At 42.8% G+C, this 19,059-nt stretch overlaps 1 protein-coding gene across 1 annotated transcript in view; it reads left to right on the top strand.

Moving 5' to 3' along the window:
• LOC135918332 (nucleoprotein TPR-like) overlaps window positions 1–19,059 on the top strand; it is a 65,558-nt gene that overhangs the window by 4,620 nt on the left and 41,879 nt on the right. Inside the window, exons 3-8 of the mRNA XM_070524700.1 lie at window positions 3,462–3,535; window positions 5,126–5,222; window positions 8,907–9,010; window positions 10,550–10,714; window positions 14,738–14,911; window positions 16,487–16,706. Of these exons, the coding sequence (XP_070380801.1) occupies window positions 3,462–3,535; window positions 5,126–5,222; window positions 8,907–9,010; window positions 10,550–10,714; window positions 14,738–14,911; window positions 16,487–16,706 (834 nt within the window). The remainder of the gene's footprint in view (window positions 1–3,461; window positions 3,536–5,125; window positions 5,223–8,906; window positions 9,011–10,549; window positions 10,715–14,737; window positions 14,912–16,486; window positions 16,707–19,059) is intronic.

Here is a 19,059-nt window from a genome sequence, read left to right as displayed (position 1 = left end):
AAAGCAATCTGTTTGAAGATTATGGTCCATGTTAAAATGCAAGTCTGTAGTGAATTCTAGTAACTGCGTCTCACATGACAAACCTTTCCTAAACCCATGTTGGTTAATAAAGAAAAAATTATTTGATTCCAGATGATGATATATGTGAGATGCAATGATGTGTTCAAGCATTTTGCAGCAAATACTTGTCAATGATATAGGCCGATAGTTTTCTGGGGAATTCTTGCTACCATTTTTGTGAACTGGTATCACTTTTGCAATTTTCCAGTCTAAGGGAAGCTGGCCTGATGACAACGACTGGCGGAATATATTGCATAAGAATTTGCTAGATAACGTGACTGTATTCTTTAAAATTTTTGAGTTAATATTATCGACACCCGAAGAAGTAGTCAACTTAAGGTTATTTATGAGACCTGTGATACCATCCTCTGTTACATGGATGGATTGCATGTACTGGTAATCTAGATCAGTGACTTCCGGCAGATTAGAATGGTCTTCTATTGTGAATATGGATGAAAAAAATTCATTAAAGACGACTGGGCATTCCTTGGCACTGATTGGAGCTTGATTCCTATCATTTAGTGAAATGTGATGTGAGCCACTATTGGGTGAAATCACCTGCCAGAATTTTCGGGGGTTGTTTTTAAGTAGTGAAGGTAGATCTTGAGAGTAGTATTTTTCTTTAGCCTCTCTTAAAGATGAACAGTAAACTTTCAAAAATGAGCTATATTTGTCCCATACCACGGGTGAGTTTGTACGCTTTGCAGTTGCGTATAGCCTTTTCTTCTTGTTTCTGAGCCATCGAAGGTGCTTGGTGAACCAAGGGTTCTGTCTATCGCCTGTTATTCTTATTTGGGGGATATACGTTTCCACTAAAGCACACAGCTTTTCTTTAAACAGAAGCCAGTTTTCGTTGACTGACCGAGCAGAAAACGAAGCTAAAAAGGTGCCAGAAAGAAAAGTCTCAAGTTCTTTGTTAATATTGCCATAGTCTCCCCTGTTGTAATCACGGATGATTTTGTTTGAGACGCCTGTATATTTCAAGGGAATGTTAAGAGTAAGTTGTAGTAGCTTGTGATCACTGAAACCGTCTAAGCAAACAACTTCACCAATTGTTTCAGGGGTGTTAGTGAAAACTAAATCTAAAATGTTAGTGCCACGGGTGGGCTGGGTAATTATTTGGAATAAATTGAAATCTAACATTAATGAAATGAACTCCATTGATGTATGACAAGAGGATGATAGGTTACCCGTCGTGGTTGCTCAGTGGCTATGGTGTTGGGCTGCTGAGCACGAGGTCGCGGGATCGAATCCTGGCCACGGCGGCCGCATTTCGATGGGGGCGAAATGCGAAAACACCCGTGTGCTTAGATTTAGGTGCACGTTAAAGAACCCCAGGTGGTCAAAATTTCCGGAGTCCTCCACTACGGCGTGCCTCATAATCAGAAAGTGGTTTTGGCACGTAAAACCCCAAATATTATTATTATTAGGATGATAGGTTATTCCAGTCGATCAAAGGAACATTAAAGTCGCCAAAAACATAGATGATATCAGCCTGACAGAGCTCAAGGGCTTTAGAAATACTATTGCGCAGTTCGATAAGAAAGTACTGGTTTGCATCGGGAGGACGATAACAACATCCTATCAGTAGCTTGTTTCTGTAGGTTTGACATTCAGCCCATACTATCTCAATACTAGAATCTACATTAATAACTTGTGAGGTAACTGTTCTTTTGATACCAAGGAGTACGCCACCACCTCTCTTTTCGGTCCGATCACACCTTAAAATGTTGTATGTGCTATCATGTGGAAATATTTCATTATCTGTTATTTCAGAGTGTAGCCATGTTTCAGTGAGAACAAGAATATCTGAACTGCAGTCATCAAGAAATGAGGCAATATCGTCGCGTTTAGGCAACAGACTTCGGATATTTGTGAAAGGTCACAAATATCTGTGAAAGGTCACAAATAGGTTTATCTAGGCATTGTATGAATTGTTTATTTTGGGAAATCATCTGAGCATTCAAGTTTACAGCTTGGTCATGCTGCCTTGCATACAATTAAGCACATATTTTTGTACACTTCATTATCAAACTAGATGATAATCGTTGCTTACAGCAATAGAGGCTGGTTTCGTTGTGATGCAGCACCCTTATCAGAGAGTGTTTCGTAGGACTCAGCTACATCACATTTAAGCATTACCGGCTTGCATAGTGTCGCTGTCCTTAACTGGTAATGCAAAAGGTTCTTGCACAATCGATGCATGGCCATCTGACTCAGCTTAATGAACCAGTGATGATATTGCCATCTGAACATTGGTTCGTGTACTTCATTTCTTAGGTACAAGTGTGTAATTTGAGCTAAAAGGAATAACTACTCATGAAAATTTGATGGCAAGATGGTCTATGAGCAGTCTTTTCCATGTTTAGTGTGTTAATGAATATTGTGCAAATTGAACATGAAGCAAGTGCACTGGCACATGAACCAGCAAGGTTGTAAAAGATGAAGTACAGCATGAAACCATGATGGTTGCATATTTATGTGAGAGCCCGAAATCTCTTGTAAACTTTTTCAACTCATTACGCAAAACTTTCTACATTTTAGCATACTTGTCACCACGTTTTTGCATCAACGGAGTATACTGACACTTCATTTCGAAGTTGTAGAAATTCTACTATGCACTTCTTGCACATAATAGAATGGTACTTTGCTAGTATGAAAATTAGGAAACACTTGTAGTACATTTCAATTGAATACTAAAGTTGGTCCCAAATGCTCGGCTTGGCGTCATCAACATTATCCTGTCATCATGACACGCAGTGAAAGTTGCTGACATTGCATAGCAATAAGGCTAGGTATGATGACATGTCTCATAAGGAAATACACGAGAGTGCCACACACGTTACTTCTGGGGATGTATTCTCGGACGACCACTTTCGGAGATAGTTTCACTATTGTGAGAATCTACACTGGACGCATGTGCATAAGGGTCAGGCAAATACGGGAAAGAAGCTCTTACTGGCTCTCATGGGCTGAATCTCCCCAAAGTGAAACTACCATAAAAAGTGATAGCCCGAGAGTACTTCTCGTGGCTGCGCTTGCATGTGGCAGCCATTGCGATTGCAGGAAAGAAGTGAAACCATGTATAATGACGTCACATTGCGTACACCTCCCGGGTATCGAAACCTAAACTGATACAATTTGAGCTATTATGAAACAACTATTATGGTAAGGTATTTAAGGTGCTGCTCTGACTGATGTTTGCCACTATTTTTCCTATGGCTTAGCGGTTCTGGATTTTAATTTAATGAAAACAAGAGAAACAAATTGAAAATGTCCTGTCAAACTTCCTTCAAGATTGAAAGAAAAAAAATTATTCAGTCCATCAGTGACCCATGAGTGATTCTAGGAGTCCTTGATGGTTAAGTACTTGAGAACCACTGTTTTTGTTGTTCCTGCAGCAACTGAGCTGGGCACCTGCCGAGTGGAACTGGAAGGTTCCAAGGCAGCGACTGCGGCCACCAAGGCTGATATGGTGAGAATCTGGTTATTGCATTGAGGGCTATTCCTTTTCAAGTGTTGTGTCCCTTCTTTGACAGGTGCGGTGTAGGTTTCCTGCATTTACTCAGATATAAGCATATCCTATTCTTCTTAATGAGCTTCACTGTGAATTCAGGGGGTGCATAAAGGTCTTACGCAAACATAGCATAAGAAGAACTAGGCAAGAAATACATTTGTTTAATCAACTCAGAAATGGACACTTGGAAAGCTGGTTACGTATGTGGGAAAACAAACATGCATGGTCGACTGGGCAAATTTGAAAGATTTCAATAATTCAGTTAACAAAAGTTATGACTAAAAGAAGTATTAAGAAGCATTTAAATGTTAACAGAAGTGACATCTTGTAGCAATGCTTTGTTCATGACTGCAGTGTGCACAGATTGTGGCACATCTTGTGCCATCTAGTAAGAAGTAGCACACATAAGAAATTAGGGCTGATTTTCATGCATTTTAACCATTACTGTGTGAATTGGTACCTTTCACATTGCTTAGAAATTGCAGGCTCGTTTGTGTGCCCATAGGCCAGTGTGTGTGTGTTGTAACTGCCACTGCAAGAAACATTCCTCCTAAACTGTGAAGCCAGCTTTCCCACAAAACTGCTTGTCCAGCTAATGGCTGCAGCCAATCCTAAATTGGTATGTACAGGCTGCGTGTGTGCGTTTTACAAGGCGGAATGCTAGCAGCAATGACATCACCAAGCGATAGCATGTGATTTGCACTTGGTGGCGATTTGACTGACGGTCACCACCACCATAAGTTGGGAAAATATGGAACGTGGAGGGGCCTACTTGTAAATTATAAAAGAAGTCCTGCTGTATGTATGCTGAATAGCTTAGCTTGTGCATCTGCTAGACGCATGCGCAAGTGGAGGAAGCCGAGAGTCTTAAAACTCGGGTTGCGAAGGATGCTTTTCACTCGACGAAGCTGAAAGCCCTTTTGAAAAAAACTAGGAATGGGCTGGACTTTCATCCCTGCTAAAATGACAATGCTGACAGCACTGCTTTTGTATTCTAATGGCATACCTGCCAGTTGTCCTAGATTTTTCATGATGTTTGTGAATTTGGGCTTGTTTTGTGATATTACAAATGTTACATCAAGTTCTATGAAAAATACTGTTCACAAAGAAGTTTTGCTCATGAATCACTGAACCTTCCATTGGGAGTCTTCTAATGGTGAAAGGACTCAAAACGAATGCTTATTTCTAGTAAGCTTATGCAGAAATGTTTCGGAAGCACGTGAAATTGGCCACTACAAGTCACTTAAAAAGTCACTGTTATAAAAACTATGCTGCACTTGTCAGGATTTACTGTGCCAAGTTTGTTGTTGCTTGTTTGCTGCTGTGTCTAAAGAAGGTAAATCACCTTTAATAATTAGTGTATGCTGACCTTGTAAAGGTATTTGCTTGGGGCAAGCTTCTAAAAAAAATGTTTGCTACCCCACCCCCTCTCCTCCCCCCTCCCTTCGGTGCTGTGTCCATGTAATTTTACGAGTTTCAACGTTAACAGGTTGGCACGTATATAATTGCGACTGATGCATCATTGTGCTTCTTTTTGGTGTCTCTCAGGAACTGAGCAAGAAAAACCTGGAGCAAGTGACAAAGGAGAAGCTGGAATTGCTACAGGCTATGGAGAAGCGAACTCAGGAGCTGTCGACACTCAATGGTACGTCAGCCTGAACCTGCCTCTCCGAAGTCTCGCCATTACTGTGGTTCCAGCTAAGGGCAACTTTGACATGTCCCAGGGGAATCTGGCTACGTTACCACCATTGTTTAAGGCAGCAAGCTGGTTTTGTTACAAGAAAAAGTGGGCGATACTAGTGATAACAAAGCCTGCTTTGTTGCTGTTTATGTTGGGTCACCCATGTATGGGGCTTTGTAGTTAGTGCTGAATGTGTTCCTGGTTGCGCACTTTTTGGGAAAACACGTCAGTGATATTGAAGCTACCACATATAATGCTATGCTGGAAAAAAAGTGTCCGATATGAGATTACACGGAGACACCTTTATTGAAAGGTTAGTATTAAGGCCTTGACCTACACTGACCTTCACATCACCTTGACCTTGACCTTCACATCAAAATTGAAGGGCCATCACTGGCTTTTGGAACCTGTCCATCTTATCAAAATTTTATTTCAACAGATGTTCACTGATAAACAAGGAATTAAACAAATGACCATGAACTGTTCAGCTTATCACAGAGTTCATCTATTTGTCGTAACAGAGGTTGTCTGGAAGGGAGTCCTCTGTAATCCAATTTTAGCCAATTCGAGCAAGAGCCACTTGGACAGTGTAGGTCAAGGAGGCTAAACTGTGGCTCACAAGCTTTACCCGACTCTTCTTGGTTTTACTTGCATATTGTGGCTGGCCACTGTGTAAGGCAATCAGTGCGATACAGTGATATTCCGCTAATATTTTCAAAACTGAAAGCTCTTGCGAACTAATGCACTAAGCTAATTATGGAAACTAATGCTGTGTTTATTAGCAGGGAGAGCAAGCTGTTGAAAGGCAGCCACTGGCATTGAAGAAACATTAAAGAGAAACAATTAATCAGTTTAGTCTAACAAAGTATTCTCTCAAAACTGTTTTTGCCAATTTCACAGTAATATGCTGACTGTTAGGAGAGAAAATGAGGGTTAGAGTGTCAGCCACAAGATCATGAGAAGTAGGGCAGAACCTAGAACGTAGAGAAACAGCACAGCAATTGGTCATGACCCCTGAGACTTGGCAGTGGCCGTAGCTCACTGAACGTTTGAGACCATGCTCTTCGATTTGCATTACATTTGCTAACCACTAGGTGTCTGTGTAGTCTGTAAAGGGGCCGGCCATTTCAAGGCCTAATAAGGAAATTAGGCAGTTACCATCCTTGAAAAAACTCAGAGCGCAGGAAAGACAAGACACAGAGAAGGTGACATACAACACATCGCCTTCTATGTATTACGTCTTTGCTGCACAATTTTACTGCACTTACAATTCTATTGCTTTGCCAAGAATCCTTGGCTAGTATGTTACTACTTATAACCAATTTAGACAAAGTGAACTTTCATAGTCGGCCTTTAAGGTCTCACTCGCGAATTTTGCCACAGCTCATGAACCATGTGGTGAACTCTTTTGTGGCCCAAAATACATCCTGCGACTCTTGCTGTGAAATAATTTGCATGCCTGTTGGCAGCGTCATTGCTGTTGAGTTGTTCTAATGCCTCATTATACAGCTCTCCCCTTCCAGTTGTGTCTGGACTGTAGACTTGCGTGGATGAGACCTTGCAGTGTTCGTCGCATGGCCACTTGCTCATACCTACAAACTCTCCGAAATTTCTCATAAAGTTCATGAATTTGGGCTTGTTCTACGTTTTTACCAATGTTGTGTCAAATTTTATGAAAATCCTTTTTGCTGAAACGTTTTTGCTCGCCGGTAACTGAAGATAGTCTTAAATTTTCTGATGCTGAAAGGACATTGGAAAGATACTCGCTTTGAACAAATTCCTACAGCAGGTAGAATTGGCAGCAGAAAAATTTCTGCAAAAGACGCTGTTAACCCTTTGAGGGTCAGTGCCGTTACTGTACGGCGCTGCAAGCAAGTCTCAAATGGTTGATGCCTTATGTTATGGCATCATCTGCATGTTCGTAAAACGCACAAATTTTTGAACTCTTTGTTGCCCAGCGAGTGCTGCCACCTTTCGTGGATACAAGGAATTCTTTTCGCTCCGTAAGCTCTTGGCTTTCATTATGTGCTGGCATTTGAGCAACTGCACGTGTGATGACGTGTGGTGGTTAGTTGAGATTTCGTCTCGTGGGCTATTTTCATTCGTTGCACTCGTAAAAACTAATGTCTTATCTGGTTTCTAATCTCTCAAAGGGTCACTGCTAGATGCTCACTAGTCTGTTTGCTCACAGGGCTGCGATTGCATCTGCTCACAGCAGGCGCTGGCATATACAAACGATGCCCCTGTATATGAACGACGCTGCCATGCCTGCATTTCTTTTCTTGAGACTCGGCTCGCGAAAACTGATTGTCCATCGTTTGCGACGGAACGAAGGATTAAAGCTAGTTTCTGACTAATTTGGCTTGTCTGACGGGCGCACAACCATAGAGTTTCTTGCATGTGCTCACATACACGGTTCGATTGCGCTATAGGCATGCATGTTGGTTGCTCTCCGGCAGGTGAGTTGAGCAGCGATTCCTCGGATGCGGACTACTTACCACCCAAGTGCCAAATCGGAATAATATCTAGTTCATTGTATCTACCTTTTTATTCTTATTCATAAGCATTTATGAAATCCCAACTGAATTCATGAATAAACAATGCATGTTTACCTACGTAAAATATTTTTTGGGCACTTTATGGTCACTCTCGAAAAAATTGCAGTAAATTCTTTTTCAATATAGGTCAGTCTAAAGATCTTAAATCTGCAGTTAAACAATTTGACCCTGCCGGTTGCATTTGGTGAAAAAAGTTGGTCCTCAAAGGGCTGACCTCAATACAATGTGCTGCTTGTCAGTCTCTGCTCTTTGAAGTTTCTTTCTGCATGTAAAGGTAAATCGTTGTTATTATAGTGTGTATGGATACCATAAAAGGTCTGTACCCTGGAGGCAGAGACATCAAGTTGTGTCTGGGAGATTTCTTTACAAATTTTAACGTTCACAAATGGGCAGGTATGCATGGTGGCAATTATGTAGGGGTGTAAAAATAGTGATTTCTGAGGCCGAATGGAATATGAATAGAATAGTGGCAGAAGTGAATTGAATACTGAATATTTTTCTAACAGTTTTTGAATAATGTATAGCTGTTATCACAATTAATATGAAACAATGTTCGCATCCCAGTATTCTTAAGGTTATCAGGTTTCTGTCATTACATTGTAAGTTATGAAGCATTCTTTATTAAAAGGCCAAATAGAGCATCAGAAACAAACAAGTAGTTTCTTTGCATGCACAGGACTCTTTAGAGAGTGCGAATGATTGATGTACAGCCTGGAAAGTACAGCTACCTAAGTGACGTAGCCTGCTCGACTATGCAAGTTCTCATGTATTATTTCTATACTATGCTCGTGGGGTTAAAAATTTACTGCACTTTTGGTCCAATTGTAAGTATATTTTGGTGCACCTGACGTTTTGAAATGTTATAAAAGTATCTGAAAAATATTTGCATTTGCAAATGGTGACTATTTCATTCGAAGACTGAATTGAGTAGCACTGTATTTGGTTCAGTATTCAAAAGTCTCGAATATTCGCAAACCCCTGCAATTATGCTGTTTGAAAGGTCCATTCATGTACAAGATGACAATTCCATTGCTGTTGCTTCTTTGTGGGCACTAGAAGCACTTTCTGACTGCGTGTGCTTTGTGTTCAGAACGTGTGGAGGCGCTGCAGTCCGAGTTGAGCACCAGCCAGCAGCAACAGCGGGAGCAGGCGGTGCGTCTTGAGGAGCTTCAGTTGCAGCTACTCGCTGCACAGGCAAGTACACATTGGTGCTTGCGCACCCATTGTGTTTTGTTTCAAGTCGATTTTTAACTTTCTGGATGCTGCATGAAAAATACAGCACACTATAATTGGGCCATTGTTGACAAGGGAACAGAGGCTATTTCCTGGAACCAGTTCAAAAGAAGACACCAATACTGGAAATGACATGCCTTAAGTCAATGACATGACATTAGTCTTGTAACCGCGCTCTAAGTAATTCTAAGGCCAGGTTTAAGGATTAATATGCGGAAAACTAAAGCACGGTAGCGCGAGTTGCCGCTATCTTGACTTTGTGAATTAGGATGTGTATCTAGGCCAAGTAGTTTAAGGGGCCAGGATCATGGGCATGATATCTGTCTGTAGGTAACATCTTTTCCTTATGTTTTAGAGCAGCTTATGTGCTGCATGTACTGCCACACTGATGTGTGGGAGAGTGTGTAAAGCATGGAAAGGGAAGCTTTTTGTTTAAGTTGGTGCATGCAGTCTACAACTACAGTTACTACGATAAGCTGACTGTTTCTCTGTCTGTTTTCTTATATGTAGAAGCAGGGCCTTTTTGCTGAAATATGTGACTTTGAAAACGTGCTTTACTTGCTGGGATTTCTGGTGTAGTTAGGCAGCTCTCCTCACCACTTGTGGCATGCGTGAACGGCATGGCATCCTGGCTGGCGGTTCTTGCATACTTTTACTTTGTTTTCTACCTCTTCTTTTTTGATTTCTATTAATGTTATTGGTGCCGAAAACAATCTGCAAAGCCTGTCAACCAGGAAAATTCTATATGCTCAGAGCTCATCATAGTTATAGCTGTGAAATGTTAGCTCATGCTGGGCTGGGATACTGTCACAATTCTGTTCTAACACTGTTCCTGTTTGCGCTTTGTCAGTAGTCCGAGCGGTGCTTCAGCCACCTTATCACCAATATCGGCTGACCACGAATGGTGGGTTAAAAGAAAGGAACTGATTAAATGTTGGGGACCTTTGGCATCTGTCACTCCTGTGCTGTTAACCTTTGGCGCGTCATGGCTGCGTTGTAATGTGTCCAAACTGGACGAAGACACCGTGTGAAAAATTGACAACACACAACTTACTTTAAAGAAAAAAAAAATGAAAGGAAACATTATATTCTGGTTACCTATACAGAGGAACAAAGAAACATTGTAGCAGAAGACGCAATGTCTGCTCTGTCAGGTCTCTTTAGAACACCAGACCACACACATCTGCAGTCCCCCTGCCGTCAAAATTTCACTTCACCTCTGACAGATGTAAACACAATAGGAGTGATGCGCTGCTTTTCGTCAATCGCGTGGGGCAAAGTTCACCTATGCTGAGATGGTGCCATCTCCACTCTTTATTCTGACTGACAAAGGGTCTATTTCACTTTCTCCAGGGAAGCTGGTGAGCACACACGCAGTGTGGTTTGCGCTCTAGTACAACGCCCCATGCCGGGTTACCTGAACATATGCATAGATGTAGTTCGTAATCACAGCTGCATGCTCACTTGTTGGATTGGCCATTTATTGCCTCTGTTGTACAGCATGGTGAGAAGCGCCTGCAGCAGGAACGGGAGCTGATACAGGCCCAGCTGGAAGAGCTGCGGGAGGAGGCCTCCACGCACCGGCAGGAGGCGGCACAGCTGCGCCGCAGCAAGGCAGGCCTCACCCTCGACCTGCAGGCGCAGCTTGACCACCAGAAGGAGCAGGTTTGCCACCCTTCTTCCCTGCTTTTTTTCATATCACACATCTATGCAGTTCAAACGATATGTTTACACTAGACGGCTAAATTGCAAGCAGGAGTGTCACAACAACGATGGCAGATCGGGTCACACTTCGTCCTTGTTTTTTTTTTTATTCTGCTACACTTCAACAGCTTCTTGTTCAAAACACTGGCTTATAATGATGTGTAGTTAAACCTCGACATAATGAACTTCAATACAGTAGATTTCTGTTAATTTGACTCCGGTTAATTAGATTTTTGGGTTAATTTGAACCGAACTGAAGGTCCCGGCTGGCGCCCATACATTTCTGTGGGCCCAAACTTCCATTATTTCGATCTCAAAATTGCCCTTCCGCAATAATTGGAACTTGGCTGGTCAGTTTCATTGCAATATGGTTGTGTTATTTGGTGAAGCTTACGCAGTTTACATTAGTTTTCTACTTTGGGCACATGAAAGTGGGCACGTGCTTGATTCGAAGGTGTGCTAGAATCGGGCAAACATTGCCAAATGAATCAGTGGTGTGTTGTGGTTTTCTTTCTGCATCCCAATTTGACCTGGTGGATAATTCAATCAATTTTGTCGGTCCAGTCAGGGTTGAGTTGACAGAAGTTGACTTTATATATGTGCAGTGCAGTCTATTGAAGGGAGCATGCAGTCGGTATTCTACCAAGATGCCGAGAGCGAGTGGATCTATAATAATCCAGGTACAAGCAAATTGGGAAGATCCACTAAGCTTCAACAAAAGACACTCCCTCATCAAAACAGGAATTGGCCTCCCTGGTGCAGTATTCGGCCACTCTGTCCCAAATGACTCATTTGATCAACTTCAATCTTGAGCAGCGGCGGAGCACATGACCAAGGTGGCGGTCAGACTTGTGATGCAGCAGAGGGGGCTAATAATCTCTGGACCTGGACAGGCCACCAATGGAAACTGACCCTAGCAGCCTTTAACACTTGAGTGAGGCAAGCTTAGCAGGACTCTTTGAGGAACTATCAGGCATTGTTTGGGATATAATTGGCCTTGTGAGATTAGAAGAACTGGTGAGGCTTATACAGTGCTGCCTAACGGCCATGTCCTCTGCTATAGAGGCCTCCCAGATAAGAAGCAATACGGGGTAGGATTCCTAATCTAAAGCACATAATGGGCAACATTGACGAATATTACAGCATTAATGAGAGGGTAGCAGTAGTCGTAATCACACTTATTAAGAGGTATAGAATAAAGGTAGTACAAGCATATGCTCCAACATCCAGTCATCACGGTGATGTAGCAGATCAGTTTTATAAAGATGTTGAATTAGCGATGAGAAAAGTGCAAACTCAATATACTGTAGTAATGGGTGACTTCAATGCCAAAGTGGGGAAGAAGATGGCTGGTGAACAAGCAATTGGCAACTACAGCATCGATTCTATGAACGTTGTAGGAGAGATGCTGGTAGAATTCGTGGAAAGGAATAAACTGCAAATAATGAACACCTTTTTGAGGAAGTGCAGCAACAGAAAGTGGACCTGGAAAAGCCCTAATGGTGAAACAGGAAATGAAATAGATTTCATAATTTCTGCTGATCACAGCATAGTGAAGGATGTTCAAGTGTTAGGTGGAGTAAAGTGCAGCGATCACAGGTTGAGGAGGTCTAGGATTCACCTCAAAATGAAGAAAGAAAGAGCAAAATTAGTCAGGAAGAAACAGGCCAGCCTAGGCACACTAAGGGTAAAAGCAGATTTCAGGCTGCTACTTGCAAACAAATATGCAGCCTTAGAACAGAGAGATGAAGATGACATAGAGGTTTTGAATGAAACTGTAACTAGGCTAGCTTCAGAGGCAGCAATTGAAGAGGGAGGTAAGCCGCCAAGGCAACCAGTAGGCAAGCTCTTCCAAGTAACAAAGGACCTAATAAAGAAACGGCAAAGGATGAAAGTGTCCAACTGAAGAGATAAGATCGACTAACTTCAAAACTAATCAAAACTATCAAGCTAATCAACTATCAAAACTAATCAACAAGGAGCAAATAAAGGATAGTCGAAATTATAACTTGAGAAAGACTGAGGAAGTCGTAAAAAACGGACGCAGCATAATATCAGTGAGAACGAAACTTGGCATAGGACAAATGAAGATGTATGCCCTGAAAGATAAGCAGGGTAACATTATCAGCAATCTTAAAGGTATAGTAAAAACAGCGAAAGAATTCTACACTCTGTATAGTACCCAGGGGACTTGGGATAATTCCATTTGAAACAGTAATGAACAGGATACAGAAACTCCTCCTACAACTAGCGATGAGGTTAGAAGGGCCTTGCAAGACATGGAAAAAGGAAAAAAGCAGCAGAAGAAGATGGAATAACAGTCGATTTAATCAAAGACGGAGGAGGCATAATGCTTGAAAAACTGGCGGCTCTCTATATGAACTGTCTATCGACTTCAAGGGTCCCAGAGAACTGGAAGAATGCAAACATTATACTGATCCACAAAAATGGAGATGTTAAAAGATAAAAAAAATTATAGGCCCATTAGCTTACTCTCCCAGTATTATATGAAATATTCACCCAGATAATTTCCAATAGAATAAGGGTGACACTGGACTTTAGTCAGCCAAGGGAACAGGCTGGCGTCAGGAAGGAATACTCTACAATGGATCACATCCATGCCATTAATCAGGTAATAGAGAAATCCGCAGAGTACAATAGTCCTCTCTACATGGCTTTCATAGATTATGAAAAGGCATTTCATTCAGTAGAGAAACCAGCAGTCATAGAGGCATTACGTAATCAAGGAGTACAGAATGCTTAAGTAAATACCTTGGAAAATATCTACAGAGGTTCTAAAGCTACCTTAATTCTACACAAGAAAAGTAGGAAGATATCTATAAAGAAAGGGGTCAGACAAGGAGATACAATCTCTCCAATGCTTTTTACTGTGTGTTTGGAAGAAGTATTCAAGCTATTAAACTGGGAATACTTAGGAGTAAGGATCAATGGCGAATATCTCGGCAACCTTCGGTTTGAAGATGACATTGTCCTGTTCAGCAACACTGGAGATGAGTTACAACAAATGATTGAAGACCTTAACGGAGAGAGTGTAAGAGTGGGGCTGAAGATTAAAATGCTGAAAACAAAAGATAATGATGAATAGCCGGGCAAGGGAACAAGAGTTCAGGATCGCCAGTCAGCTTCTAGAGTCTGTGAAGGAGCATTTTTACTTAGGCCAATTACTCACAGGGAACCCTGATTATGAGTAGGAAATTCACAGAAGAATAAAAATTGGCTGGAGCCCATATGGCAGACATTGTCAGCTTTTGACTGGAAGCTTACTATTATCATTGAAAAGGAAGATGTAAAGTCAGTGCATTTTACCGGTGCTGACATATGGGGCAAAAACTTGGAGACTGACAAAGAAGCTTGAGAATAAGTTAAGGACCGCGCAAAGAGCAATGGAACGAAGAGTGCTAGACATAACAAAAAGAGAGCTGTTTGGATCAGAAAACAAACGGGTGTAGCCGGTATTCTAATTGGCATTAAGAGAAAAAAATGGAGCTGGGCGGGTCATGTAATGCATAGGTTAGGCGCACCATTAGGGTTATGGGATGGGTGCCAAGAAAAGGGGGGTGTAGTCGAAAACAGCAGAAGACTAGGTGGGGCAATGTAATTAGGAAATTCGTGAGTGTTAGTTAGAATTGGTTGTCGCAGGATAGGATAATTGGAGATCTCAGGGAGAGGCCTTCGTCCTGTAATCGACATAGAATAGGCTGATGATGATGATGGTGACATAAAGGCCCACATAGAAATCTTTTATGTGACTACGTGTTCACCTGGTTATGTCATCCACTTTTTCCCTATAAATGCAAAGAGATGTTCGAGTAACATTAACTTGATTGTTGGTTTGGAGTTCCCTTTAACAGTTGACCGTACTCTGCATTGCCCCTTAAGTTAGTACAAGAAGATTCATTCGTCGTGTCTTGATTAGTTTGTGAAGCATGCACATGCACTCACTTGTCTCTCGTGCACTTGTAGGTGAACTCTTTAACCAGGCAGTTGGAGTCCTGGCGTTCTAGCGTCGCTGAGATGGAGGAGAGGTCAAGGACTACGGCTGCTCTTCTGGACGAAGCTCGGGAGGCGAAGACCAACCTTGAGACTCACTTCCAGAACGAGCTGCAGGCGCAGCGTAGGCTGGTCGACATGCACAAGGTGCGTCGTTCGTCTTTACTTTGTGCTCTCGCCCTGCATTTGACTGTGAAGAGGGCCAAGATGGTGACCTTGCTGCCTGTATTATTTGCAAAACTTGGCTTGCATAATTTCTGTCGGTTGTTTTTGCTGTGCATGGCACTGTTCACATACTGTATTTGCCCAATGCTGGTGTCTCTTTTTTTCCAAGAAAGTGTTTCCAAAATTTACCTGCACCTTGCAATCGGATATGAAACCAAAAACCAAAACTGCATTTGTGGCAATGGCTATTGTCAGAGCCAGCTTCATCGCCCTTGTCACCACAAGATAGTGACAGAGCAAGATTTTATGCAGGTTGGTAGCGCCGGTGCACCGCTTTCATTACCGAAGCTCGTTTTAAAAGAAGATGTTTTGAATACTAGGCTTGCAGTAACAGAACAGCATCACATGTTCTTAGCTATTTTTTTGTTGCCCATGATGCTCACGGCGTGAGCTTACATCTAGGGTGCGATCTTGTACGCGTTCCAAAATAGAACGGAGGCGGTCCGTTCCACCGAGTCGCACACGCTTGGTCAGTTTGAACGGTGTCGAACGCCATGACGTCAATTGTGAAGTGATATCTGCTGTCAATCATTCCGTGTTGTCTGCTATCGGACGAACGCAACGGAACGGACCGCCAATTTCGCGACGGAAAGAATGGACCGCCTCCGTTCGAGTTTGGAACGCGTACAAGATCGCACCCCTAGTACCTCTTTGAGGCCTGTCTGCATGTAGACTGCTGGGAAATAAGCCCTGCAGATGGTTGAAGAACATTTTGAGTCATTTTTTGGTTTGCGATAGCTTTTAGTGACACCTGCTTTGTAGTTTGCCTTGTGCCATGCTATCCACTCATGCCTTTGCTCCACTCTTCCACACAGTCTTCATGTTGTCTGCAAGGAGGCTGGAAATTACCATTTGCCTATCATGTGCTGTCGGCTTATTTCCCATGAGCCTCCCTTCAACAGTTTCTGTGATTAGGCTTAAAGTTGTCATGTGACACTGCCTCCTAGTCTTTTCTTTCTTCTTCCCATGCTGTTCAAGGGAGAGGGAACAGGAAAAGGCGGAAAGGTGGTGCTACTTTTGTTAACCCTTATATTGCCACTCCCGACTATACTCAATTTGTATTTTCAGCACACTCCCGGCCTCTCCAGAAGCAGCTCGTGTGAAAAAGAACACTGCAAATCCATTGTGCAATTTATAGAGAGGTCATCCAAACACACAAAACACTTGTAAGTTAAGTTCCTGACAGCAGGTGGAGCACATGTCTCGGTGCTCTGTCTTGGCAGAGCAGCCCTGGCAACACAATGTGGCAGGTCGTTCCGGTCTTTGACGGACTAAGAGATTTATGACCTCTTGAAATGTTGCGAATCAAAAGAAAGTGACAACGAAGATCCTCTAATGTAGCATGAAATGTCTATTGAACCAGCAGTCAGAAAATAAGGACTGGCAGTAAAATGGTTAATCTGGGGACTCAAGCTACCTGGAGGTTACGCCCGCCTCCTAGTTGGGGCCCCCGCACACGATCCCGTGAGTCTCGATTCTCATTGGTGGTGCCTGCAGGAACTGTCCGAGAGTCGGCGACAGCGCATCGATGAGCTGGTGGCCACCCTGGAGGAGATGCAGGCGCTACTGCTGGAGACCCGGGCCGCGGCAGAGCGCTCCCAGGAGGCCCTGAAGGAGTGCCAGGCCAGCCACGAACAGGAGCTGGCGAAGCGGGAGGCTGCCATCGAGGCGCTGCGCAAGGAGCTACAGCTGGCCAACTGCCTGCTCGAGGGAAAGGGTAACGTGGCGTTCACACTAGCAAGTCGCAGTGCTCATGCAACGTTTTTTTAGCGATACCGTTGCAAAGTAAGAATTGCAAATGGTCACTTTGGTCGAAAAGTGACCATTACTGGAAGAGTGGCACGTCTGTGCGACTGCATTCATTGCACAGCTTCTATAGCAAACTGCCTGCATTCTGCTACCAAAATATAGTGCAGTGAAATCTCGATATAGTGAACTTCAGGGTACTGCTGTAAATTCGGTGTTCTGAAAGACTGTTATTGTGAAAGCCCCAAAATTAACCATTCCACCCATCAACCCACCAGTTCATAAGTTGTCACCATATGAGCTATCCACGAAAATGTTGCTGTTGGCTCTCGGCATGCACTGTTGCTATTTTCTATAGATTCTGCCCCCACACACCACCAAAGCACTGTATCGGGTGCTGATGCCGAGAAAACTACCGATAGAATGGCAGGTCCATGTCGGCTCCAAAGTGCAATGTTTCTTGCTTTTTGTTTGTTTTTCACATTTTTTGCCGTGGACACTGCAACTGTCGCTCGAGGCAGACGCCTCAACTATGTCAGAGTGCAAGCGGACGTAAGCAACACTGTTTGGAAAGTGCAAAGTGCAACTGTGTTGCATCCCTGCGAGTACAGAAATTACATTTCACCTCGCTTGTAGCTGGTACAGCCACAGAAAGAAGCATGAAAGAAAGAGATGTGCGCAGAAAGATGGGTGAAAGAAGGACGAGACGCACCTCGGTTCCTAGGTGACACTTTTCTGGGCGGAGCAGGCGCTTAGAGAACCTGATGCATCATCGCCTCCGCTCACCCACATTCCTTTTTTCTCGGGCGCCATCTCGGATTTTCCGAACCCAAGCGCCACAACGTTTGCTCTTTGCATCTTGTCATCTGCTAGTCTACCATTTCGGCTGCCGTGAAGGATACCTAAGAATCCCCAGGTTTCTGAATATTAGTTTGTATTACTGAGGTGTTGTTAACATCACAGGGAAATGGAATAACCATCGTTATTCTGAAAAGTTTGCCATTCTGAAGTTTGTAGTACTGAAATATTTTTATATTGAAACTAATAAGAAGTCAGTGGGAGATTTCTGAAAAGTTCGTTAATGTGGTGTTTGTAGTAACAAGGTTTCACTGTACATCAGATACTGTAAGCTCAAGACATACAAACAGTATGTTAGTTGTCCTAACATTATCTCCATGCGGCATACAGTTAAACCTCGATCTAGATCGAACAGACTTCGTCATATCGAGAATTTTGAAATATTGAACTCTTTACAACTTGTTGTTCATAGAACATCATGTATTTAGAACCTCAATATAACGAAGTGTGTTTATACATGATTTCAGTATAATGAAATTCATTGCCGCCTCAGAAAAGTACAGTCAACGACCAATTTTTTGGACGTGTTTGATAATTCAGAAGCCTTCTTGGTGCTGCCACATACCCCATAGAGTGAATGTATAAGAACGTGTGAAATTTCAGATGCAATAACCCTTCGTCATTCGACTTGCCAAACTTTTTGTTGTGACTACAAGTCCAAAACGACATTAATTGAAGCCACTGTCGCTGTCATTCTGATTATCTCGCTGCCTCAAACTGGTGCTCTTGCACGCAATCTGCTGGCAGCTGCAATAGCCACCACTGCTGCAACTCTAGGCCTATCTACTTTTACGTTCGCTACCGAGCTTCTTGCTGTTTGGTGCTGAGTTTTTCATTGAAATAATTTGCTGCTGTTAACAGTCCGCCAGCTCCACATTTGTAATCCTCGCCAATAGCTTCGAAGCTTGAAAAGCATGGTGCATTGCAAAATGCTGGTTCCCAAAAGTCAGCTTCTGTTCAATACAATAGTGTTATGCAATGAAGCATACATGATGTATTGCGGTGAAGCATATTAGTAACAATCACGGGACACACAATCTATATGTCAATCACGCACGTGTGCACCCGCTGTCTCTCGTCTCTGTACGAGCACCGATACACCTAAAATGTGTACTGGCAGGCCTTCAGAGCTATTTCAGACGTGCCTGTGGTGTTGTGCTGACATTAATTTGGCATTCATTTGTTTTGTGCACTGCCTGATTAGCTACGAATAGCTACGAACGGGTGGATGTCTCATTTTCCCTTTATTCACTGCCTGATTTTTTGGATCTTTTTGTGGCTCCTAGGGAATCCAATAAATCGGATGTTGGCTACACCGAGACAATAAATAGCAAAAGGGTTGAATTACAAGCGGCTGTTTGCGAACGCAGCTCTCAATTCGCGTGCCACGTGTGACCATGAGCGACCGCTGAAATGGAGCAGTGTCATGTTCCGTATAAAATTCAAGTGCAATAAGATCCTATCGC

This window comes from Dermacentor albipictus, chromosome 8 (genome assembly GCF_038994185.2).
Source record: "Dermacentor albipictus isolate Rhodes 1998 colony chromosome 8, USDA_Dalb.pri_finalv2, whole genome shotgun sequence".
Lineage (NCBI taxonomy): Eukaryota > Metazoa > Arthropoda > Arachnida > Ixodida > Ixodidae > Dermacentor > Dermacentor albipictus.
The sequence above is the reverse complement of the archived record's forward strand: the minus strand, read 5'-3'. Positions and strand labels throughout refer to the sequence as shown.